This window comes from Arvicanthis niloticus, chromosome 1 (assembly GCF_011762505.2).
Source record: "Arvicanthis niloticus isolate mArvNil1 chromosome 1, mArvNil1.pat.X, whole genome shotgun sequence".
NCBI lineage: Eukaryota > Metazoa > Chordata > Mammalia > Rodentia > Muridae > Arvicanthis > Arvicanthis niloticus.
The window spans coordinates 161429992-161455601 of NC_047658.1; the positions used below are offsets into that span (position 1 = coordinate 161429992).

Genomic DNA, 25610 nt, shown 5'->3' on the forward strand with positions numbered 1-25610 from the left:
GGTGATGTCTGCCAGGTATTTGGAATTAAGAAGCGATAGCTTACATAGTATGTATTTGCTGACCTTATTCGCAGAAGTAGTAATACTTGGGAGGAAAGTTAAAGAAACTGATTCATCCCTTAATTTTTGTTTTCAAACACTGATCATTTGTCTGATTTGTAAGTCACATATAATTCCAATCTTCTCACCTTCGTAGTTTTCTCTTCTCCTGTCTAACACGACGTCTTGGCTGGTGCTTCTTCAGTGTTTAGCGTGCTGTAATGTAGGCTAATTCTTTGTGTTTCCTAATGCTGGAGTTGAGCGACATTAACATATAAGATGCACCTTGTGCTCTGTCATTGCCTCTTTCTTCAGGCTTCATAACTTTCCCATTTGTTTGGTCTACACATGCTTCTTCCTCTAACTTCAGCCTGAATAGCTGCTTGCTTTCTGTGTATATTTTAACTTCTAAATCTATGTAAACATTTCTCCAATTGGAGTGAATAATAAAAACTATATTTTAAAACTATTACTTTGCATGATAAATATGGATACATGCATGTATACCTGTGCCAGATACGTAATATATATTATATAATGGTAACTTCCAGTTGAGTAGTAAATGTTTTGTATAATCAAAAATATACCTGTGACTCCCTTACCTCATACCATGTGAGATCAACATGGGTCAAAACATACTATATAAGAACTAAACTGTGACAGACAGCTCAGCAGTTAAGAGCTCTGATTGTTCTTCCAGAGGACCCAAGTTCAAATCCCAATACCCACATGGGTTCTTACAACTGTCTGTAACGCCAAGATCTGATACCCTTATACATTCATGCAGATAAAACACCAGTGCACATAAAATAAAAACAAATATTTTTAAAGGGGTGGGGGAAGAACTAAAGTATAAAACTCTCAGAAGAAAATAGAAAGACAGGTCTGAAAATTCTGAAAACAACAGAAGGAGGAAAAGTGTTCACATGAAAAACATTTGTTAAGGGTCTAGTTTCTAGAATATATATAAGTAACTCTTACTGTTCAACACCTTAAATGGACGGATAGACCAACAAATGGCTGGTAATCACATCAGAAGGTCCTTGACTACCACCATCAGGAACGCTTCTGTTAGAACTACAGTAAAGCCCCCCTCAGCCCACCCCCACCCGTGTAATCACATCTGTGCCAAGGCCCAAAGAGGAACTGGAGCTCTCGTGTGTTGCTGGTCACATTATAAAATGATATAGCTGTTGTGCAAGCAATTTTGCAAACCTTAAAATATTAAACACTGAATTGCCACATAATCCTGTACTCTACTTGTAGACCTGTAGCTGGAAGACTTGACAGCAAATACACAGACAGATGCCTACTCATGCACATGTACACACACACATACACACACACTCACACACACACACACACACGTGGATGGTCCGTGCCTGCTGCCTTCCTCAGTTAGTTCCCCATTTGTCTTGTTTTCTGAGACAGGGTTTCTCAAGGAACCTGGAGCTTGTGTCATTATATAGCTGCTGGCTGGCAACAAGGCCCTGGCTTCCCAGTGCTGGGGTCATAGTTGTGTGCTGTCACGCCCAGCTTCTTACACTGGTGTTGGAGATCTCAGTGCATCCGAATGTTTGCCGAGTGGGTGCTTTCCTCACTCTGAACCCCACTGTTTCTTTACCTGCCATGATGAACAGGAGGGCAGAAGGGCCAATCAAATGATTCTAATGTAGTTAATTTTGCCTGTACGAGAATCCATTCCTTGTTTCTTAAAAGAACAAAAATATGTTCACCTCAAAAAGTTAAAGTCGGAATCCTATTCCTTTCAAGATGTTCTGCTTGATGTATAATTTGCAGGAAACAGAAAGTTAGTATTTATCAAGAGCATGCTGTAATTCTTCCATGGGAACGATGGAATCCTAGAGATATGGCTGACCCCATGCCTCTGTGGCCAAAGTTGTTGTACAGGCTTGTCTTGGATACTTAGTGCTTTCTTATTGTATGCATTAGGCTATAATGTATTTTTAGTAGAGGACTTCTGCTGTTTTCCTTTATTTTTAACTGCTAAGCTCACCGACCCAGCAGTCAGAGACTTAGGATGTGTTTGCAACCCTGTCGGTATTTAACACTGATCCAGGTGATGTCCATCCCAACATGCACACCCTTCTGCATCTCTTGTGCTCATTTCTACAATTAAATAAACCAAGTTTTTTTTTCTAAAATATTTGTGATTCTGTTATAAGTGTATAGACGATAACTTGGATATGTTCCAAATTCACAAATTTTCTGAACACCTGCATGCTTTTGCCTACCATCTGTGTTGCCACACACACTGGGAAGAGTAAGAGATGGCGTTGTCTCTGAGCTTCAGGTGCAGTGGGAAGTGACACAACCTCCAGATCCTTTAGTGGGATGGGGAGGAGATGGCAAGCTGAACCTGGCCAGCCTCCACAGTCTGAGCACCACTACTCGGTCCTAGCTGGGGTCCGTGAGTAGCATGGAAACTCAGTGTTCCTAATAGTTCCTATTTCCAAAGAAGCTGAAAGTCTTCTTTTTTTCCCCTCCATTGAGGGCCTGGGGGAGATAGCTCAGTGAGCCATGCACTGAAATGTGGACTTGAGTTCAGATCTATAGGACCTACATAAACCAGGAATGGCCGTGTACATCACAGTCCCAGCATTCCTAGGGTGGGATGGGAAGAAGACAGAAAAGCCCTCCAGCTCATGGCTAACTAGTCTGACGTGCACAGTGGCAAAGAAGACACTCTGTTTCAAGCCAAATGGAAGGTGAGAGCTGATGCCCGAGGTTGTCCTTCACCCTCTACATACTTGCTGTGGGATGTGCATGCTCATTCATACATACAGACTCACACACAAGCACACACACAGTCGTGCACACCAAAGAGGGGCATAGAATGTTAATTTGTTGTTGTTGCCACCAATCAGTTGAAAAAAAAAAAAAAGCTAAAACTGTATTTGATTTAAAAAGGAAATGTGTGCTAGCCAGGCAGTGACTTCTTGAGTAAGCAGATGGTTTGTCGGACAGAAGCAGCAGCAGAAATGTGTTCAGGGGTCACTGGAGTACAGGAAGTGATTGACTCAGCCCTCAATGATCTCTAAAAAGGCCTTCTAATTACTTTGCAGTCAATTGTCAGGTACTTTTGCAGCACTTTAGGGTTTTTTTGTTTTGTTCTATTGGGGTTTGTTGGGTGTTTTTTTTTTTCCTTTTTTTTTTTAGAATGAGTAATTCATTCACCCTGGAAATCTGGATGACACTGAACACGCTAAGTAAACACATGTTGGGTGAATTCCACATGTGAGCCTTTGGAATGTTTTGACAGCTTCCATTCAGCGTTTCTGTCCTCATCTCCTGCCTTTTATGTTCTTTATTGAATGGCAAGAAGAAGGAGTGTCCTTCCTGCTGTCCTGGTCTGGGTTCACAGAATAGAGCCCATTCACTCTTATTTTTGAATGGAGCTGTAATTAACGTTGTTGCTTTTGTTTAACAACCTCAATTTACATAGTACCTGCTCATTCCAGTGCATAGTTACTGGGAGGACAGCTCCACTGACTGATGTCTCTGGGCCCTGGGAATAGTATCTGTTAATTATCTGCAGGAAACCAGTAACTAAGGGGAGGTTCTGCTACTATGACTTTGATAAAAGTAACACTAATGATTTTTTTAATTGCTTAATGATAGACATGAGCATCCAAAAGCAAAGTAGAATACACACTCAGCTGTTGTAGGAGAACGTTCAAACATAATTGCCTTAAAATCGGTGTGAGTACACACACATGAACACACAACTGCAACCACATGCACAAGTGCGCGCACACGCGCAAACACACACACACACACACACACACACACACACACACGTGCTTACACACTGGTTTGCTGTTTCTCTAGGTATGCATCCTGTATCTATGGCCCTGACTTGAAGCTTGTTCTGTTGCTTATACGCTGTACCAAGAAAAAGGACCTGTGTCTAGAGCTGTTCTATCCTAATATCTCAGAGTCAGATCATGCAGTCTGACTTCATTTTACTTCGCAGGAAACTATTCTCAGAGAAGTATTTCCCTAAAGTTAACCCAAGAGAAATATTTCTTTTGGGGCCAACGGGCAAAGGGAGGTGAGTCTGGAGAAGGTGTATCCATGCCGAAACATCCAGTAGCACAGTCGTCACTGTGCACCTGCAGCCTTTGAGCTCTTAAAGCATGAATAATGCCACTGAGGAACTGAACAATTTACATCATCCCATCTGTCTTTTCAGTTCTGTCTTAGACTAAGAAGCACAAGAATCACAATTTCCATCCCTAAATTAGATTTAATACATAACCAAAGAGTTCCTGGGCAGTACGGCTCCACCTTTGTTCTCCAGGACCCCTCACAGATACCGAGCATCTGTGGGGTGCTCATGTGGGGTAGAGAATATGGTTTAATGCTCACCCATGACCTGCACACACCCTCCCTCTACTTCTGGTCATCTCTGTCTGGCTTATAGCCCTTGGTACAGCATGAATGCTGTGTGGGTGGTTGTCACATGGTATCATTTGGATGCTGTGTGGGTGGTTGTCACACTGTATCAGTTAGGAGACCGTGACAGGTGCAAGATCAATACAAATCTAAGTACTTTTCATCTTCAGGTTCAGAACCTGAGTGCCTCTCGCTGCCTCTCTGTCTTACCTACTTGGTGCTATATGTATTGCCTCTTCATGTGCTCTTATGCTGTTATTTTATTTTCAACAGTCCATTGTTTTGGAGGAACATAATGGGAAAATATTTTCTATTTATACATGGATTTATGATCTCTGGTGCTCATCATTCTTTTCTGCATACCCTCATTTTCATCTGGTATCACTTTTGTTCAGCATAAAGAACTTTCTCTAATAATTTCTATAACTTATTTCTGGGGGACAATTTTCTAACTTACTCAGTTGTCAGAAAATTTGGTTTGTTTAAGAAGGGCAGGAGTAGGCAAATCTCTGTAAGTTCAAGGCCAGACTAGTCTACACAATGAGTTCCAGGCTAGCTAAGGCTATACAGTGAGACCCTGTTTCCAAAAAAAAAGGGAGAGAGGTGAGGTAGGAAGGCTGTAGGCAGGAAGGGAGGGATGGAAGAGAATCATGTTTAGGAGTTAGTGAAGTGCTTCCTGTGTAAGCATAAGGACCTGAGGTCAGAGTCCAGCACCCACATGGCAGTGGACGTTGTGGCCAGCAACGGTAATCTTTGCTCAGAGGTGAAGACAGGAAGATCCAGGGACTGGTTGGCTAGCCAGTCAGTCTCACCAGCTCGCAAGCCCCAGGGTCATTCCCTAGACCCAAACCCAGACCCAGACCCATGTCAAAAGTAGGATGGCAAACAACTGAGGAAGACACTAACGTCGGCCTGTTGTTCAGCACACAGGCACATGCGCACATGCTGGAGAATCCCTCCCTCACTTCACGTCTGAGGACATTTTTGCTAGATGCAGGCTACTAGGGTGTTTACGGTTTTGTTGTTGTTTTGTTTTTCCTGTTTTAGCACTTTGGAATGCTGTTCTATTTTCTTTATTTTTTATGAAAAAACTTTAAGCTTTGTGTTCCTGTGTGTGTGCCTGTGTGTGTGTGTTCCTGTGTGTGTGCCTGTGTGTGTGTGTGCCTGTGTGTGTGTGTGTGTGCCTGTGTGTGTGTGTGTTCCTGTGTGTGTGCCTGTGTGTGTGTGTGCCTGTGTGTCTGTGTGTTAGTGCACATACATGCATGTATGTTCCCTCTAGATATCATTATTTCCCTTTACTTTTGAGAAACTTGACAACTAGGTATAGTTTCCATAAATTTACTTTCCTCTAATTAGTTCAACCTCTTTGATCTTTAGTTGATTTTTAAAATGCAAGTTGGGAAGTTTGGTCTATTCTTCAAGTATTTCTTCTTCCTTTCATTTTCTCTAATCTTTGTTTTGGAAGAGCCATCTAATGCCATACATAGAGGCCTCTTCTAACAGTCTGACGGTTTGGATGCTGTGCTGTGTGTTCTTGTTAACTTTGCTCACCTGGTTTGGATCATTCTGGTAAACTACAGTTAAGATTCTCCCTTCCTACTCAAGCGTCTTATGTGTGCTCCATACTCGATTAGCCTCAGAAGCTGTTTCTTCACATTCTGCAAGTCCAGTTTACCCCTTAGAGTGTCCTCTTAACTCCTGAAAACCCATTTCTTCTCCGATCACCTCCAGAACTCTGTCTTGTAACTTTACCAACCAACCAAGGTCTGTTGGCGTGCTTGTATCTGTGATGTTTTCTCTCTCTTCTTTTCTGCCTTTTGCATGTCTTGTACATGAAGCAGTGTGGGTTCTGGTGTAGAAACTGCTGGGTGTGTGTTTGCCTCTGACATCATCATGCCTGGGCTACGATGCAGTCAGAGTCTTCCAGAAAGCAAGCCAAGGTGCTGCTGAGCTGAAGCTCTCGTCAGACAGGCTTTCTCTGTGGTCCCTATATTCCTAACCTGTGCTGCCAATGCAGCTTTAACAGAGAAGAGGCCTCTCCAGGCACAGTGGCACGTCTAGGATCACAGCCCTCAGGCTGAGGTAGGAGGACAGGTCTGTTTTAGCTTAAGGATGCCTTAAATGACATACCATGACTCTGCCTAAAACTTTAACAGAGAACAAATAAACATGGGTTAATCTGTAGTTTCAGGTGTGTTGTGGCCACACTGAGACAGACTTGCCTCTAATAGTGTGTTGAATACAAGCAATACAGGGATAGTGTGTAAACTCTTGCCTAGCCAGGCCTTCCTCCATTGCTTCTTTCTTGGTGCATATGGATACTGAGAGGAAGTTACCAGATCAAGCAGCTTGAACTGAAGTGTGTGCTCAGCTGTACTGCACTGTGCTCTGGAAGTCTGTGTGGCCATGTAGTTTGCCTGGTTTCTCTCCCATCTGGAGTCTATGTGGCCATGTAGTCTGCCTGGTTTCTCTCCCGTCGGGACCTTATGTGGCAATGTAGTCTGCCTGGTTTCTCTCCTGTCTATAGCAGTAGTATTCAAACTAAGCACTTACCCTAGAGAGGAGTTGCTCACTCTCTTCAGTTTGAAGTGCTAGGATCTCTAGAATTCATCAGAGCTTTATTGCATCTCCTACACTTGTCCTCCCCCAGAAGTTAAGCAATTCTTGTCTGTCTTTCCTTGTTTTTGTGGAAGTGGTCCTCAATTCATGACTTCCTCCATCTCAGTAGAAACAGAAGCCCCTCATGTCTTAAGTCTCAAGTGAAGAGAGACGGTAAAACAAAAGAAAACCAAACCAAACAACCAAACAAAAACCCCTCTCTTTGTGTAAACCACCTTCCAAGTCAGGAACTCCAAGGAGTTTTCAGTACTGAGTGCAACCCTGAAATCTGGGGCACAGGACCAGACCCATTGTCCAAGGACACTTTCCAAGTGACAGAGAGACAGATCTGAAAGGCTATGTTCACCCCTCTAACTGCAGCTTTCCAAAACAGCATGCTTTCTCCCCCATGTTAGACTCAGTGGCCAGAAGTTCCCCAGCCACCTGTCCCAAACTAAGATTGTTGGTAAATATCATGCGTTGACCGTCTGTCCATTCCCTCTCTACAGTCCGTGAAGCACACGTTTCACAATAACTGTTAGACAGATCTGCTGTGCATTCCTGTACATATGTGCCCACAGATGTAAGTAACAGCTGGGGCATTGTGGATGCCTCCCACTGCTCCTGGACTGCTAATGGAGTTTTCAAGTGTCAGGAAATAACCTTGTCTCCTCTTGGCAATTTAAAGAAGACTTAACTGGCTTCCTTCACTTTTAAAAATAATTTTCTGGAAACCACATCCTTAACAAAGGTTGTAAAAAGAAAGTTAAGTACAGTTGTGCTTGGGAATAATCAGTACCTTCTGGAGAGTGTACGGCTCATAGCATAATGGCTAAAATTTAAAAATATATATTTTGAACTTATCGAATGGAACATTTTGTGCTGAATTGGATTTGAGGCACCATTTTCTTCAGCTGCATTTGCAGCACAGTGTAAACTGCAGTCACATCTAACTGTTCATAGGGAACTTTTTAATTCTTTCATTTCTGAAGTTCAGGTCTAGTTTCTTTTAAAGGCTCACTGTGTTTGTCTCATGATGGATGTACACAGCTTGTCAAATGTTGTTATTCTTTTATGAATGAAGAGACATGATGCTGTCTGAGATATGCATCCCTCAGCCCAGATCTTATCTACATGGTGATGCCAGGCTGCTCCTGCAGGAAGCATTTTGCTGGATTTGTGGTTACCTGTTTCCTTCTTAGTTCCCGTCAGAGACAGGAAAGCATTGAATGCCTATTGTATACTTTGTGCAGGATAAAGAGGAGACGCAGTGCTCCCAAAGACCCCTCGCAAGTGTGCGCCCCATAAATAAAAGGGCTGTGGACTGACTCCATGATTGATTTGCATAATTGTGAAAACAATTCATTTTACATGTTTGAGCGCTGTATTCCCAGGATGAGTCTCAAGACCTCTGTGGAGAGGACAGGAGGACAGGAAGGAAGTCTTCCTTCCAGGAATTCATTCATCACACCGTGCTGACACGCAGAGCTGCGCCCTACAGAAATGAGTTTCATTGTGTGCTTCCCGTTGTTTCCTAACCTCAAGATGTTTAGTGGTCATGAAGATGCGATTTATGAAGTGTACATGTCTCAAACTGCACCATAAGTGCATTGCAGCTGTTCCCATCAAAGACCTCAAGACAGTTTAAGGAACTAAGTAATGTAGACATGGCATGACACAGTTGCCATGGTTTCAGGTCTGTGCACCTGAGTTCTTCCTTTCAAATAATGTTTATTAGCTTTATTTTATGTGTGCAAGTATTCTATCTATATGCATGTCTGTGCACCACATGCATGCCTGTGTCCTCAGATCCATGTGGGACAGGATAGACAGATAGACAACTGTAAGCTGCTATGTGGGTGCTAGAAACTGATCTCCTGGAAGAGCCAGCAGTGCCCTAACCACTGGGCCATCTCTCCAGCTCTCTTGAATGCTTTGCTAGTGTTGTTGATGAGTGCTTTTATCTTAAATTATTCAAGAAAAGTCAAACTAACCATCTTACAATTTCCCAAAATATCTAATACTATCTGAAAAATGACTGTATTAAAAGCAATCTCTCAGATTTGCTTTGTTTGAGACACGGGTTTTACTCTGTATCTGTTTTGTCCATAAGTCTTATCATTTCTAATCTACCTGCCTGGGATTTTCTTTACTGGTGTATTAAAATATAAGATAGTAGCTAAGAAATGAAGGATTTTATTTCCAACAGACATGAGTAGGGCCTTGCTTTTCCAGGACTCTCCTTTCGTGCCTTACAGGGTTAATACTTGTCAGCCGAGTCACATCTCGCCCGGGAAGCAAGGAGTTTACGGTGTGGCTTATGACTCCAGGACCGGCCTGACTCTTGACCTCTAGTCTGGTGATCCCTTGAGTAGAGGACTATAGGTCGGTTCAGAGTGGAGTTTTCCCCTGGGGAACCTGTAGATGTGATGCTCTTACACCTGCTTTCCAGGTCTGTGCTGCAAGGGTCTGAGCGGGAACCTTGCTGGGACTTCTTTTTTTTTTTTTTTTAAATCTCATTCTTTTCATTTCTTCATTCCTTCCTTAAATACTAACTGAGGTGTTAGACACAGTATCAGTAATCTCTTCCATTTGTTTGAAATCATGTATTATTATATGGTCTGTTTTGATAGGAAGTAATAGTGTTTTCTTGAAATAATGATTTGTGGTGCTCATAGAGTTTTGTTATAAATTAAGTACAACTGTTATATTTTAATGGTTACAGGAATTTAAAGTAATAGAAACTGGATGACAAAGTTGAGTGTTTGTAGTGGTCTCAATAGAGAGCTAGGATGAAGGAGGCTCAGCCTTGGATGCCTCCCGCACCACCCTTACTTTGGTCACTAGGAGCCCTGTGTGTTGCACAGCTGTACTTTAAGGATAAACTAAAATATATCTAAGAAGAAATAAATACACTATGTGGAAAACCATGGGCTAGGAAGGCATTCTCCGGCCATGAGAGTGTGACGGGCACACGTGCAGCCATGCATGTGAGCATTCTTATAGCACCCAGTCCTAACAAAGGCAAGTCAGGGTTCTTTCTTTGTAAGATAGGCTCCTGGTGACGATGAATGGGACTGGGGGGAAGAAATAATTCAAAGCAGCTGTATATTCACAACATTGGGTCATACTTAGTGTCTTGTAAAATGTCTGTAGTCAGAGGAGAGAACGCCAAGTGCCAAGCAAACGAGAACATTGTGACAGGGAAATCCCCATTGCAGTCAGCAGTGTGACTTTTAACAAATGCACTAAGTGGTGTTCCATTCTAAGAATTTGGAAGTCGAAGTGCCCCTCACCTGATTTGACTCAACAGTCTACAGCAGCTAATAGCACATAAAAAGCTCTTGCCTCTGGGGGAGTGGGGGCAAAGGGATAGTCCCTCTACCAGTAAATGCAGTAGGTGAGAAAAGTGAGAATTCCATGCATTAAAAACACAGTTGTCTAAATGGATATTGACTTACGGACTCCTCCAAGTTACTCTGAGAGTGTAGAATCAAAGGCTGTGCTCCACAGGGACAAAGTAATTAATCATTACACCTAGGCCCTCCCTCTTGCTAGGAATTTTGTGGAGTGACCTTGGACAAGTCACATCACCCCTAAGTCATTGATGCTGTGTTGGCTACAGTCTGCTTGTTGGATTTTAAATTGCATCCAGTCATCCACAAAACAGGAAATTTATCAGATACTGTATTTTTCAAATACGTTAATTAAAACATATGTAAGGCACACTGCTTTGATCTTGGGTATATTGAGTGTTCTCCATGCACCCCAAGCTACTTTTCCTTATCTCCTTTTCTTTTCCATAGAACAAATCGGCCAAGAAATGCTGGAAAACCTGAGTCATGACAGAGAAAAGATACAGCGGGCACGTGAACGAGTGAGTAGGAGTCATTCCATTGTTTACATGTTTACAAATGAGAAGGCACACATACGAGGCTGTTGGGACAGACACAAGACACTGACAGCATAGCCAAGAACATGTATGTGTCAGGACAGTAGGGTAGGTGGCCATGTGCAGGAAGAGAAAGCAGGGGCTTGAAATGAAGAGAAAAGCAGCCAGCACTCTCCTCATCTCAGAATGATCCTGAGGAAATACTTGGTTAACTCCATGACTAAGAAAAGAAAGCCACTGAGGGAGATTTGGGGTATATCAATCTTTCAGAACAAAGATTGTGAAAATACTGACCCTCACATTCTTCGGCTTCATTTCATTTCCATATATATTTTTAAGACTGTGCATACTCATATATTAAAGATTAACCACTACCGGAATGTTAAGCCCTGTCTATGTGTCAGGCGTTTGTTTTTATATCTGGTTCAAGTATCCATCTTCCTGAAGTCCCCTCATGTAGTTCTTCAGTCTCAGGAACTGAGTCTATGCTTGTGTGTGGCATCTCACTGCTTGGCTTGCCTCACATGGAACTCAGTTATCCTTCAGCAGATGCTCTAGAATCATCTGATTCCACTCTCCTTTGCTTCCACCGTGCTTCTCCCATGTAGCTCCGGGAAACAGATGCAAACTTGGGGAAGAGCTCCCGGATTCTGACGGGGATGTTGAGAAGGTAAGAACCAGGTAGGGAGTGGTCTTCTGTTTTTCTCTCTTCTTAACTGTGGTTTCCTCCCACTGGGACTGAGCATTTTAAGGCTGCTGGGATTCTGCCTCTCCCTCCTAGGCAGGGTCAACACCCTTTCGAAATAAAAGAGCAGTGATGTTAACCCTTTTTGTCAGATACATAAAATGGGTTACTGGGATTAGAGACAAGACAAGCTGGGGGCCCTACCTCAAGCTATGGGAAACATTAGGTTAGACCAGAAGCATTTATCTGTAGCCTGAGGAAGCCCATGGCAAGAGCATACTGACTTTCCTCTCGCTTCTGATGGAGGCAGTGCAGGCCTGCCATTATCCAGAGAACACTGGGTACTGGTTCTGCTCACTGGTGCCTTGTTTCATTCTGAGAAGAAGGCTGCTGGGGAAACAGTGCAACTCAGGTAGAAACTTAACATTGATAAGAATGTAGCAAGTATCAGAGTAACCTGAATCCAACAAATATTTTAAGTGCTGCATGTGTGACTAAGCTTTGATGGATGGAAAATATTTGGGTGAATTTAAAAAGGTAAATGAATACAGATGGGTCATAATCTAAGTCTGTTGTACATTTACTTATTTTACACTAGTGCTCTAAAGAGTAAAAAGACCATTTGCCATGGTCATGCGAGGGTGCAACTCTGAGTGGCTTGGTGGACAAGGAGCATTGAGAGTGACTCAAGGAAGAGCAAACTCTTGTTTTCAGACAGCTGTATAACACAGCTGAAGCCCTCTCTGCCTGTGCATCCATGTACAGGAACATGCTAACGCTGTTTGCAATGCTAAAGGTTCACTGTGTAAGAACCAAGTAAATGTATAATTCTTACTTCTCGTGGTCATGTGATTTCTTCATGACCCCATCAGTGGTGTGCCCTCAGTCCCAGCATGTTACCCACCAAGTTTCTTTCTACCCTTCCCTTCCTTGGAGGCACTATCCCAACTCAGAGACAGAACCTGCAGGGCCTACTTTCAGAGCCTAAATTTCATAAATGACCTAAGAAAGACTCAGAATCCAAGGAGAAGAACACTAGCAACTGAAGGAATGCATCAGTGCCTAAAGACAATAAAAAGAAAAAGACCTGCGTTCCTGTTTCCCTAGGAGGCCCCTGCGATATGAGCTGTAACGAGCCTTCTGCATATGTCTCCATTTTGTCAAATCTCATTAAAGAGTCCTCCTGCTTTCTGTCGATTGAGCTGTCCAGAAATCATTCATCATTTTTAGTGTAAAAAAAATCATGTGGTTATTTAAATAATATCATATTAATGTTAAAGTTCAGCTGTCACTTCATGGTATGGCTTAATCAGATGTAGCATTTAGGAAAAATAGTTTATTCTGGCTCTTCGTGGCTTTCAGGTTGGCAGATTCAAATAAGGATTTATGACTTTCTAAACCCGTGTGCTTCTGCCCATGTTTCTGCTTGATGTACCTCACCCTTGGTACAGGACACTGCAGACAGTTGTCTCAACAGATAGAGCATCCTTTCATATGGTGTTTGAATAAATTTGCAAGTCATTTCGAGATGGTGGGAACACCAACTTCTGCAGCCTTTGGGCTTTCTGGAGAGAAATCACACCCCCATGGTGGCTTCCTGAGGGCTGCCATCTACTTGGACTTCCCTTTGTAGGCAAATGCAGCTCTACACTGTGTCATCTTTGTTTGGGATGTGTCTAGGGCCATCCTTTCTCAACCTCTCAGCTATGACTCCTTTGAGGGTCACATATCAGATATCCTACATACCAGATATTTACACTACAATTCATAACAGTAGCAAAATCACAATATGAAGCATAAAAGTACATACTTTTATGGCTGGGGATCACCACAACGTGAAGAGCTTCATTAACAGGTCATAGCATTAGGACCACTGAGAACCACTAAAGGTCTAAAGGATGAACAGAACTAAAACTCCCCAGATAGGCATCCTCATCTTGCTGTGCCTGAGGCGAGAATGCCCTCAGGTCCTCTGGTGTTGCATATTGGACACTGCTTCCCTAGACACAGCTAGCATGTAGATATCAGCCAAGACACCATGAGAAGCACCTCCACTCGATGCTCTAACTCAGGCATGGGGGCAGCACTTTCAATCAGTGCTGTAACATGGGCATCAGGAGCCAGATGCAGAGCAGTGGCTAGGGTTTTGTTTCTAGTTACTATCCCACATGTCAAACAGTTTATTTTCTACTTGAGGAAATGCAAACATCTTGTCAGCTACTTCATTACTTGGGACTTATTTCCCAAACATAAGTCTCTCAAGATCCTGACCCAGTGTTCATTGGTGGACCATAGTCTTTCTGCCTAAGGTCCTTCCTGATGTTTTGTCCTCCCTTCCATCCCCCTATTCACCTGGCATTGCACCCCTATTCATTGCCCAGCACTGAGGAGGGGAATTGCAGAACCCACATGGGACACTCCTGTTCACACTAACACTGTGCAGCCACAGCATGCAGCAACAGGTGCTTCTGACTTAAGGGGAGGCTGGTATTGAACCCTGTGCTCACAGTTCATCTTCACAGATATGTGAAGGAAGAGAATGTCCTTGAATCATGCATTTACCTACGAACGAATAAACCCGGTGATTTTTATATGGTAAATTCTATGAAACAAATATAAACCAAAGAAATCTAATAAAAATTCCTGGTTGTTTTAACTTTTGTTTTTGAATTTGTACAATGGACATCATCCATAATCTGCACCAGGTTACGTAGCAATGGCTAGTCTGTCATGAAGACAGGAGTACCCATGTTCATCTGTACCAAAGTCTGTACCTGTGTCAACTTAGTCATCTATGAGAGTGACCAAATAAGTAAGCAGTGGAGTTTACAGGACCCAGAGCCTCTAACCCCTCCTCCACTCATGCCTCTCAATCTTTTGTCAGCTTCCTTCCTCCCTCATGTACCTCTCTCTTCTTTCCCTTTTTTCCCCTGCTTATTCATGTCTTCAGCAAATATTTAATGTCTGTGTACACAGCCCAGGGATTCAGAAATACAAATACATCTCTCTTTGTTTTTATGGTGCTTCAGTGTACAGAGAATATGTGCACCAAAATAAACTATAGAAATCACCTAGTTCTCAGGGAAACCGCTCCAGCCTCCAGCTCTGACTCTTCTTTGCAGATTCCTAGAGGACTCCAGAAGCACCAACAACCAGAAAAAGATAAGTTAGGTTAATAGAACATGGTTTGTTTAATCATAAACTAAAAATGCTTTACCAAAAAATGTTATACAGAAAATATTGACATGTCTAGTTTAGTGAAATAGCAACTGATCTAGTTGAACAGAAATTCTCTTTCATGTAGCTGCACCATCTTGTCAAAGGAAGAAAACAAGGGAGAAAATTGGTCCATTCAGAATTATAACAGTAAAACATGACATCAGAATGAAGCCATAGCTGATTCCTGGAAAGTAATTTTTCTGTTCTCTTGACATAGATGGAGAGCTACCTCAGGACAGACTGTTCATTTCCTGGCTCTCTAGACAGACTTTAAATAAAGTGGGATTCAGATAATAATGAAAATAGCCACAAAACAAATAGCCATTCATGTGATAATTGGGGCTGAGGAATGGATTTCTCATTGAGTCTCACAAAATTTGGTCATTGTAATTGGTTGTTCTTGGGTGTGGTGCGTATCATTCAGGACTCAAGTGTTTCTTCCTGTGTGTATATGCCCATGTGTGTACTGGCAAGCATGTGTGTTTTATGCATCTTACTGGAAATCCATTCTTTTCTTTTTTAACTTGGATTCTTTTTGCTGTTATTGTTTTTCAGGACAGAGTTTCTCTATGTAGCCCTGGCTGTCCTGGCACTTACTCTGTAGACTAGGCTGACTTGAACTCAAAGATTTGTCTCCCTCTGCCTCCCAAGTTCTGGGATTAAAGGTGTGTGCCACCACCACCTGTAACTGGGATTCTTATCATATCAAATAGTGACAAGAATCAATAATAATAAAATTCAAGATTTTCAAGACTTTTATTTAAAAAGAAAGGTAGACAGAAGTTAGGATTCTGTTTCTTTTACCTCTGAAGAAGTAAACAATAATTCATAATTTGTCATTGCTAGCATCTTTTCTAGAAATACCTGTATTCCTGTAGAATGTAGCAAAAGTGTAACCTGGGAGCTTCCTTAGCATGAAGTTGGAAGACATGTTACAACCATATGTGCCAGTGACATCATCAGTGCTGGTGTCTGGGTTACAGCAGGGAACAGCCTCTATTTGATGAGCTCAGTGTCTTATACTTTGACAATGGCTGCATACATACTATCAGAGTGCTTCCATCAACAGTAAGTTCTGTCCCAGCGGCTTGTAGGACTCCTTTCACAGGGCATTGCCAGCGCTTCTTCTGCAGCTCACTGGTGAAACACCAAAGCAGACAGTTGCAAATGCAGGGGCCCCACAACACTGTCTGTAATATGTTGGTGAGCGTGCTTGTTAGTTATTTGAGCCTGGGGAACAACAACCCCTATCCTTGCAATCATGGTTTACATCTACTCTGCTTATATAGGTAAAATGACAGACAGACGTGCAGCTAGATGATTCGTAAGGGTAGGTGTAAGATCAGTCCACTGCAGACACACTTTTTCAGAACAAAGAGCCTTATTTTACATAGGCCATGACTAGGTGTTTGTGCTGCTTTAGAAGGTAACTCCTTCTTGACCTTAGTCTACAACAAACCCTGGGCTGTGTTCTAGGTGATCATGTAGTGTCTGGAGACTCAGCAGTGCTTTCAGGGCGGTAAGGAAGGGGCTATGGGAGTGTGCTCCTGCTTCTCCTGAGTGGAGCCCTCTTTTCCTCTCACTCTTCACCCTTCTCTTCCCCTCCCCTGCTCCTTCTTCCCCTCCCCTTCCCTTCATGGTGACAGGTGTACACTGACTTGGGCAGCGTCTCGGAGTCTCAATGTGGAGTTTCTCCAGCTCTTAATCAACTGTTCTTCCTCCAAATGAAAGTATTGTTTTTCTGCTCACTCTCAGGCTTTCCAGGTGGGACCTGGGCTGCTGCATGCAGCCACAAGAAGGGGAAACTTCAGTCTTGTTCCTGTTTGGGTGATTAAATGTCCTTCTCATCAGTTGGATTGCTGCCTCTGTCCTGTGGCCTCTTCGAGGCCAAAATGGTAGTGCTACCACCAAGTTAAAGAATAACTTTGTTTCCCTATTCAGATTCTTCTAATAACCTCATGTACACTGGGCCAGGCCCAGGATTCACACTTAGAGTCTCAGCTACTTGGAGGAAGCATGAGGTAAAAGGGCCATTTCAGGCAGACCTAGGGGGAAAAGACACTGCCTCAATAGACAAGCAACAAAAACCAAAGAGTAAACACCAACAAAAGCCAGACTTGCTCTGGTGTCACTTACTGATACACTGAGGCTGCCACTCCTGGCTAGCTCACACAGAGCAAGCCCTCATGTCTATCTGACCCTGTATTGTACTCCATGTCTGAGATCTGATTCAGCCCTAAACCTGGCATTGTCCCCGTTGGAGAGAGGAGAATGCCTAAGGACTTCTGCAAGGAGCAGATCTAGGCTGTACTGCCAGCTGGTTGCTCTGTACAAACTACAAGGTTGCTTATGGCAGGTTCTACTTCAGAGCAGTTGTCACAGTGCTGAGTTCTGCTGCCCTGTGACCTTATATGAGTCCATTCCCTCTGTGAAACAACTGCACACTAAACAAATCCTCTTAAGTGACAACACTTTTAACATAAGCTGAAAATTGAACATTTGGATAGTATATGTGGTCAACTGTCCCTCTGTTTTTTGTGGCTTCAACGGTCCGTTCTAGCTAGTAGGTACAGGACTACCAGGTGTTAGCTAGTTGGTCAGTGTGGACTTACTTCACCTTCAGAATGACACAGGCATGTTTTCATTCTCCTTTTAAGAAATACATTGAAGGGTGTGGTAACACGGGCTTTTAATCCCAGTCCTTGGGAAGCAGATGTACCTTTGTGAGTTTGATACCAACATGCTCTACATAGCAAGGTACAGGGCAGGCAAGACTACATAGTAAGACCCTGGAGAGAGAGAGAGAGAAAGAGGGAGAGCACTGGTGAGTGTCAGCATGTGTACCTACAGAACCTGGATCTCCCCCATGTTCTTCTGTGGTGCAACAATGTCCTCACAGTGGGCAGATGATCACTATAGATCTTTGGTGGTTCTACTAAAAGCATAGGATGAACCCTACTAGGTTCTTGGGGTGCATTGTAGCCCCCATGTGCCAAAGGAGTCTCTTGCTCGCGTGCTACTGGGGAGCCTTTAGGGCTGCTACTTTTGAGCATTCATTGGAGCCAATAAAAATCCACAGAAGGTAGCAAGATCGCCTGCGCTCTTCCTGCCAGTGCTTGGCAAGTATCATGGTAAGAAAATGTTGTTTTTGCGTCTAGCACTGTATCACCTGGGGCCTTATCCTCACTGGAGAAAACAGTCCCAGTTTTGTTTAATTATTGAAAATGACATTCTGCGTGGGCATGTGCATGAGAGTTAGGCTATGGGCTCAGGTGGCTGCTTGCTAGTGTTAGCCTCTTGCCAGAATCTTCTCTGTGCCTCAGTTTCCTCCCTTATACAGTAGGGATTACAACAGCCTCTGCTTCGTAGACTGTGACAGATGAGACAATGCGTGTCACTGTGCCTATGTCTTAAAAGGGTCGCAGTAAACGTATGCTTTCTCATTACTGTTGATGCTTTGAGAAACAAAACAAAAACACAAGAGTAACTTAAGAGGCTTTCTTAGGTGTGTACATTTTAACTTGACATTTTATGTTCCCAAAATATTTTTAGAAAACTATAAATTACCAGTGATAAAAATAAAACCCTATGATCCCCTCCTGACAGCCCTCTTTCTGTGGAGCCATGGCTCTCCCTTTCTGTAGGGCCCTCAGCTGGCCACAGAGCTAGAGTCCTTTGAGTAACCAGAGTACCCAGGATTCTGCGCAGAGCAAAGCACCTGCAAGCTCCTGGATTTCCCTCTCCTGTAGAGGGACACCCCACCACCACCACCGTCACCGCTGTAGCTGTCCTGGTGACTTGCCCATGCAAATGCTCCCACTTAGCATCGACTCCAAAATGCCAGTGAGCTTCTGGCCTTGTCAGCTCTGACCTGCGGCCCAGCGCCAAGTGCCTGTTCCTGTGGATGGCTCAGCATCCACAGCACCAGTTACACTTGTCCTGCAGAACTCTGCCTCCGCCATCCATGCTGGACAGAGTGTTCTGAGTATAAGTGACAGAAACACCCAACAGTCTAGCTGCACGCACGCACGCACGCATACACACACAAGCAGTCGGGCAAGGGAGAGATTTGACTTCAGGTACCCTGTAATCTAAGGCTCAAATGACGCCATTAGTCCTGAGCCTTGCTCTTGGTCTCTTGCACCTCTCTCGTGAGGGGGTCTGTCACTCTGTAGGAACCAAGTCTTGTCACCTTTATTTTCTCTGACACTCAATGAGAAAAGTTATGTATGTGGTTTATGTGGGATAGCGGTGCTGGATGTCCTTCTTAATTATTCCGTCTGAGGTTAACAGCACGGAGTCGCATTGGCTCTTATTGGCTCTAGTCAGATAAGTCATATACGTAATGTGATGTTCCAGAAAAGGGATCTTGTCCTAAGAACAGACACAAGGCTGACGATACTGAACCCAAGAGATGAGGCTGACAGAATCACAGGTCTTACCTTCATCATTCTTCAAGGGAACATCCATCTTGCCTCGTCAGGCCCAGGTTTCAGACACACGGCCCTACAGTATCCTTCAGTGCTGTGGACTTCCCATAAGACACTAGCATCATCTCCCTTGCATCATGTGACTTCATGTATGTTATCAGCACCTATATCTCAGTTCTTGGCTAGAGCCTTTTCTTCCCACTCCCAACTCACAGTATGATATAACTAGCCACAGTAAGTATGGGAGGAAACTAAACTAAAAGAGAAAACACCAAACCAGGGAGTAACAGGATGCAACCAGTATGGGCCGCCACCAGATGCAGGCACAGAATAAATAAAACATTTATACTTGAAACAAAATAGGACAGAGGTGGGTCGTTTGTAGCCAGATGTCTACTGGGGAGTATCCACATGCTGGCAACCTGAGGAGAGGGCTTTTCTGGAAGAGGGCCCTTTCCTGGACTCTTGACTCATAGCCTCTGTGGGCTAGTGGCTCCCTCACACTCCGCACAGGGCCATGGTCCTCCATGACAAGCTTTAGCTGATCACCTTTAGAAGGATGAGTGAGACTAGTTACAAAGTTTTGTGGCAGTTCCCATGGGTGCAGTGTAGTTGAAACCATGCACGCTTTTACTTCTTGCACTTTGGCCACCCGGAAGTGTGCTCGCTCAGAGGCACATTCTGTCCCGAGCACTAAGACTTGTACCCCTTATCTCATATCTCATCACAATGGAAAGGCAGCTTATACTTCTCCGTTGTGAGCCACAATTTGACCTGTTTCCCGAATTACTTTTCTCTTCCGCCGTTCCTTTCTCTCCACATGCGTGCCGTTCTTTAATGTGACCATGTGTTGGGAGCACTTTACCTTCACCACCAGTGAATGCCTTCTTTGAACGCAACCTTGAGCTGTTAACTCTAAGCAAGGCACCCTAGGCCTCCCTTATAAACAAGTAATGGGGCTCCCCGCTCCCCATAAATGACTATTTTATTAACAAATACCATCACCGAACAACATCTTACACTCCCAGGCTCCTGCCTTCCCATGCTGCCTGCTCCATTGTGAGTCAAGGAGGCCTTCGCACCTGTCATTTACTGCTGGAGGTAGGGACAACTTTATAAACCCAGAGTGAGAGTGTCTCCTTTACACACACACACACACCCCTTCTGCTGCCACCACTGTCGCCTCCGCAGCCATAACCATGTTTTTCTGTTTGACCACTCACACTGTAGATCAGCGTATTCACACATCAATTCTAAAAGGATTGCTGTGTTACCAGACGGCACAAAGCCAGCTCAGTAACAGCTCATGCACAGTGCAGGTGGTCAAGCCTCACTGCCACCCAGATCAAAAGTCAGACGACTGTGAAGCTGCTTTTCAAAGTGCAGTGGGGAGACAAGGCGAGGTTTATGTGCACGGACAAGAGCGAGTTATAGATATACATCACAAACTCAAGCACAAAGCAGGGTTTCATAATCTCAGTGTAAAGGAACCTAACACGGACAGTTTTAAGGGCATCTCTGGCTAGTTTTTGTTTTCTTTTTATATAATTTTTTTCTATAAAATTACTATCTTACGGTGAGGCAATTGATAATTATTATTTATGCTTTGCTGCTGTTCCTAAAGTAGCTAAGAATCTTTGAAAACCACCTTTAGGGCAGGAAATGGCTCCTTTTCACGGCTGCCTTTTATTTTCTCAGCAGCATTTAAAGACAGATTCCTATTTATACCACACAAGCAGGTTTGTCTGTTGTAAACAAAGTTAAGTGCTGGGAATTGTGCCTTCCTAGAAATGGTTTCCAGGGAAGCCATAATAAGAAACAACTGTGGGTCACTGCAGGCTCTGTCATCTAGGTATTAAGAAAGAATTCTTTGGTTTTCTATAAAAAAAAAAAAAAAAAGCAACACAGTTTGTTAAAAAAAAAATACATTTAATATCCAAAAATGAAATTAAAATGTTTCTTAAATTATAAACTTTGAGGTTGTGAGTTTTCATTTTAAATTGTCTCTGACATTCCTTGACAAGATGGCAGCTAGCATGAAAGGAGTATTCTTTTTTTTTTTTTTTTTTTTTTTTTTTTTTTTTTTTTGACTTCAATGATCTTTAGAAAAGATTTTGAAAAAAAAAAAAAAAAACAACAACCACAAAACCCAACAACAACAACAAAAGACTTACTTGGCAAAGTTATTTTTAAAACAAACAAAACAAAAAACCTTTAGACCTGGCGTGTGAATTTCAATAGAAAATGCTAGGATGTTAAATTTGAGTCCCATTTAAAGAGGGTTAGCATGGCTTGACGCTGGGGGAGAAGAGTTGTCTATGTGCTGTTGGACTTCACCTAGGGTTACACCTTCAAACCCGCTCCCCCCGCCCCACACGTTCTGCTACTTAATAGTTTTATGATGTGGGGAAATCCTGAGGACATTTTCATCTCCAGTTAGGTAAGGGAATCTGAATGAGGTCCAAATATGCCATAGGAAGAAAATACACTCTCTGTCTCAAGCCCTAAGGAAGTGGTTCCTCTCTTTGGCTGGCTTCCCAGAGTCTCTGAACCACTGGACTTTTCTGAGTGTGTGTGTGTGTGTGTGTGTGTGTGTGTGTGTGTGTGTTTGTTTATCTGAAACCAAGTCCTAAGGTTTGTAGAAATGAGGCACCATTGTAGAACAGCACTGCGAACTGGCTCAGTACCAGCTGTCACTTTGACACCTTCACTTTTTTGACGTGTGCTGGCATAAGAGAAGCTCCTATGTTGATTCTGTCGGAAAAGTTCACTGGTTCTCTGCATATGCTTGTGAAATCAGGTCGCTATCAGGAAAAAGTCCATGAGGGCCATCATGACCGTTAAAATGCAATGGGACCATAGTTAACCAGGGCCATGCATGGCTTCATCTAAGGTAATCTTTATAAAACTGAACTGATACCATGATTATGTTTCTATTCTGAGCCAAATACTTGAGAGTGGGTAATTTTATAAAGTACAGACAAACATTTGGTTTACGGCTCTCAAAGCTGATGTTCAGCCTCTGTGAGGGCCCCTGCTACATAACACAGGCAGAGCAAGTGTGCTAGCTTGAGTCTCTTATTCCTGTTCTACCACTATTCTCTCATGACAGCCCCCTCTTCAAGACTCCTAGTCCTGGCTAAGTCCCAAGAGCCTCACCTGCAAATTCCAGCAACATGAGGGTGAGCTTCCAACTCATGGACCTCTGGGGAACACATTCAAACCATAGCTGTTGCAGACATTGACACCTACAGAAATTGAGTCTGATCCAACTTCTCCTTCCAAGACAGGGTAAAAGTTGGGCCAGCAGCCTAGGTTTAGCCAAACTAACCATGTTCTCATGGTATCGGCTATAGTAGTGCCAGCATCCTCCTGGAGATTCACTCAAAAATGCGTCCTCAAGATGCTCACTATCCGACTTTCAAGGTTTTGTGTAAATAGGATGTCCATGGGCTGTCCATGGGATGTCCCTGGGATGTCTCTGGGACGTCCATGGAATGTCCATGGGATGTCCCTGGGATGTCCATGGGATGTCCATAGGATGTCCATGGGATGTACCTGGGATGTCCATGGGATGTTGTCCATGGTTTGTACCTGGGATGTCCATGGGATGTACCTGGGATGTCCATGGGATGTACCTGGGATGTCCATGGGATGTCCATGGGATGTGCACGGGATGTCTGTGGGATGTCCATGGGATGTACCTGGGATGTCCATGGGATGTCCATGGGATGTCCATGGGATGTGCACGGGATGTCCGTGGGATGTCCATGGGATGTACCTGGGATGTCCATGGTTTGTACCTGGGATGTCCATGGTTTGTACCTGGGATGTCCATGGGATGTCCATGGGATGTACCTGGGTGCAGTTCATAGTAACTTGATTTACCTGGTACATGAGAAATCAAGAAAGAGATGGATCTCTGGGACAGAAAGAGAACATCTCTTGTCCCTGAGTGGGCAAATGAGACTCCACGAAGGAGGTGGCAGATGACCACCTGGCTTGAGCATTGCCGCCTCCTCCTCAGCCACATAAGGAACGCACCGGTTTCTTTTCTGGCAGGGCACTTAGGAAACTAACATCTTGGAACCTCATCTGTTCCCAAAGCTAACATGCCAAGCTCAGTGTGACCTGCACCCTAAACTTAACCTGTTAAGAAGACTTTAATTGTGGTGGAGTTTAAGGTTTCCTCCAAGAGCAGAGCTTGGAGTCACTTGAGTAGTTCTAATTGTAAGCAGTTATGAAAAGGAAAACTTCCTTGTGTATCAGAAAAATACCAAGAATTTTCATATGCCTAACTAAAGTTACATATTTAAAAAACTTCCTGGCCTTTGAAATAATACTGCATATTGACCATACATAATGTGCATGTGATTCACAAGGAGATATGAAGAACAGTGACAGAATACATGGATTGTTTTATTATGTTATATTGTCAATTTGGTAAGTGTATCACTTAAAATGCTGAATTTTTCCATATATTCCAATTAAATATTTCTTATTGAATGGCCATATAGAAAATAAGTTCATTGAAAACTTGCCCAGTCAATAAAGAAAGCCATTCATTTTCTGTTCTGTATACATGATCTGAAGCTGCAGCCTTTTAGGTCTTTTAATCTGTTTGTTCAAGGCCAAGCTGTTTATATGGATAATTTTAAAGCTTCTGTATAAAGGGGAGAAAAGAACATTTTATTTATTCACTGGGGTTTTATGTGCCTTGAAATTGCATAGATAAAGTATTTTCAAGCTCATAGATCGGGAGAAGATGAAAGGTCTCTTATTTTATAAGGCTTTATGTAAGCTTTTCAGATGCACAGTTTTCTCATGGCTAGAATTTTTAAAATAAAGCATTATTTCACTATTATAACTAGAGTCTGATGTAGGCATTTCTCTTTCTTGCCTAGAATTACATGTTAAATTATGCATTTAAGTTTCTTTTTTTTTTTTTTTTCTGCATTTTACCCACTGCATTTCAACAGTTCCCTTGTTAGATAAACTGATTCACCTCACTTTCAGTGTCAGGCAACTATTTAATGCCTAGAATACTGAATATTAAGCAGGAGAGAGAAACTGATGAACCAGTGCTAATAAACACAGCGTGAGAGGCATCACCTGGCTCTGTAACATGTTAATGTGAGGATAAAAGTTTTTACCGCCTCCTCTTAGAGGCTTTTGCTAAGCCTGGTAGACTGAAAGGAAGAGCATTTTTGAACTCCAGCTCCTCTGGATCCAGATTCTGGATGAGCATGAGCTGCTGGTAGCTTTGCCACGTCAGGGCCAAGGCACATCTCCCCCTGGTTGGAGCACGCCCAAGCTATCACAGGCATCAGACAGGTGGGGAATGAATATTGTAGGATAGTGGGGCATCGGAAGAGAAGCTCCTGATCCTGGGAGTCAGTTTGGACAGACTTCAGTTGGAGCAAACAGGTGTTCCTGGGCACAGCTGTCCTCAGATGGCTGAGGTTGTGCCATCCTTTCACACACATAAAAGGTCCCCTTTCCTCTGCCTGCAGGAAAAGCAGAATTAACTACAGCTCTTTCTTTTGAAATGGAAAAAGAAAAATAAACTATGGCACCAGACTTTGGCTCTATCAGAGTTCCTATGAAGTGCTCAGTCTAGGTTGAAGGAGAGAACCTGGGGCCCAGGGTCCATGGGCCCAGGGGCCCAGGGTCCACTGCTTTCTGTAGGACAGATGCCCAGACAGTGAGGTAAGTGTACAGACCTTCGCACCATGTGTATGCCTTCGAAGTGTCATAGTCTTTCCTTATATTGGTCCTTTCTTTACGCAGCAAATATTTCCTGAGTGCTTGGGCTTTCTAAATTATGGAGCTAAGTGCTAGGGATGGAATGGAGGATGTAGGAAGGACCTGCCCCAAGATGCTCAGCATACGTTATGGTCATTGTACTTGGTCTGGAGATGACAGCCACCTCCTCAGGGTCTCAGGGAGACTGTACAGGAGGATGTTGCTGACATCAGAACCATTTCCTATTGTAATGATAGCATATGAAGATATGACCCACAGGCATTATTTGGGGCATTCTTTTGAAATCATACTTCCCCAATAAAGTGTCTTTTTCTCCTTGTAATTAAAATTTTCGTAATTATTAAAATTCTAATAAAGATAGTTCTTTAAACAGATGTATTCCTTCGTAGGGAAAATTATCAAGAAACATGCTACCAAAATATGGTATGTCACCCTATAAATATATACATTTTTTCTCTTTTTTGTAATTTTTTGAGACAATAGACTAATAGCCTAATTTCCCCTTTCCCTTCCTTCCCTGCAGCCAGATACGGAGACCCACAACCCTCCTGTATACCCCATC

At 43.2% G+C, this 25610-nt stretch overlaps 1 protein-coding gene across 18 annotated transcripts in view; it reads left to right on the plus strand.

Moving 5' to 3' along the window:
* Window positions 1-25610, plus strand: part of Vti1a (vesicle transport through interaction with t-SNAREs 1A) — a 301616-nt gene that overhangs the window by 165274 nt on the left and 110732 nt on the right. For 12 of the 18 annotated variants that reach the window (XM_076924620.1, XM_076924628.1, XM_076924643.1 and 9 more), the window contains 2 exons: window positions 10863-10933; window positions 11557-11618. In XM_076924620.1, coding sequence (XP_076780735.1) covers window positions 10863-10933; window positions 11557-11618 — 133 coding nt within the window. Of the gene's footprint in view, window positions 1-10862; window positions 10934-11556; window positions 11630-12231; window positions 12547-12569; window positions 12820-25610 lie in introns of those variants that run through there. The other 6 variants (XM_076924729.1, XM_076924738.1, XM_076924746.1 and 3 more) reach the window with 3 other exon arrangements.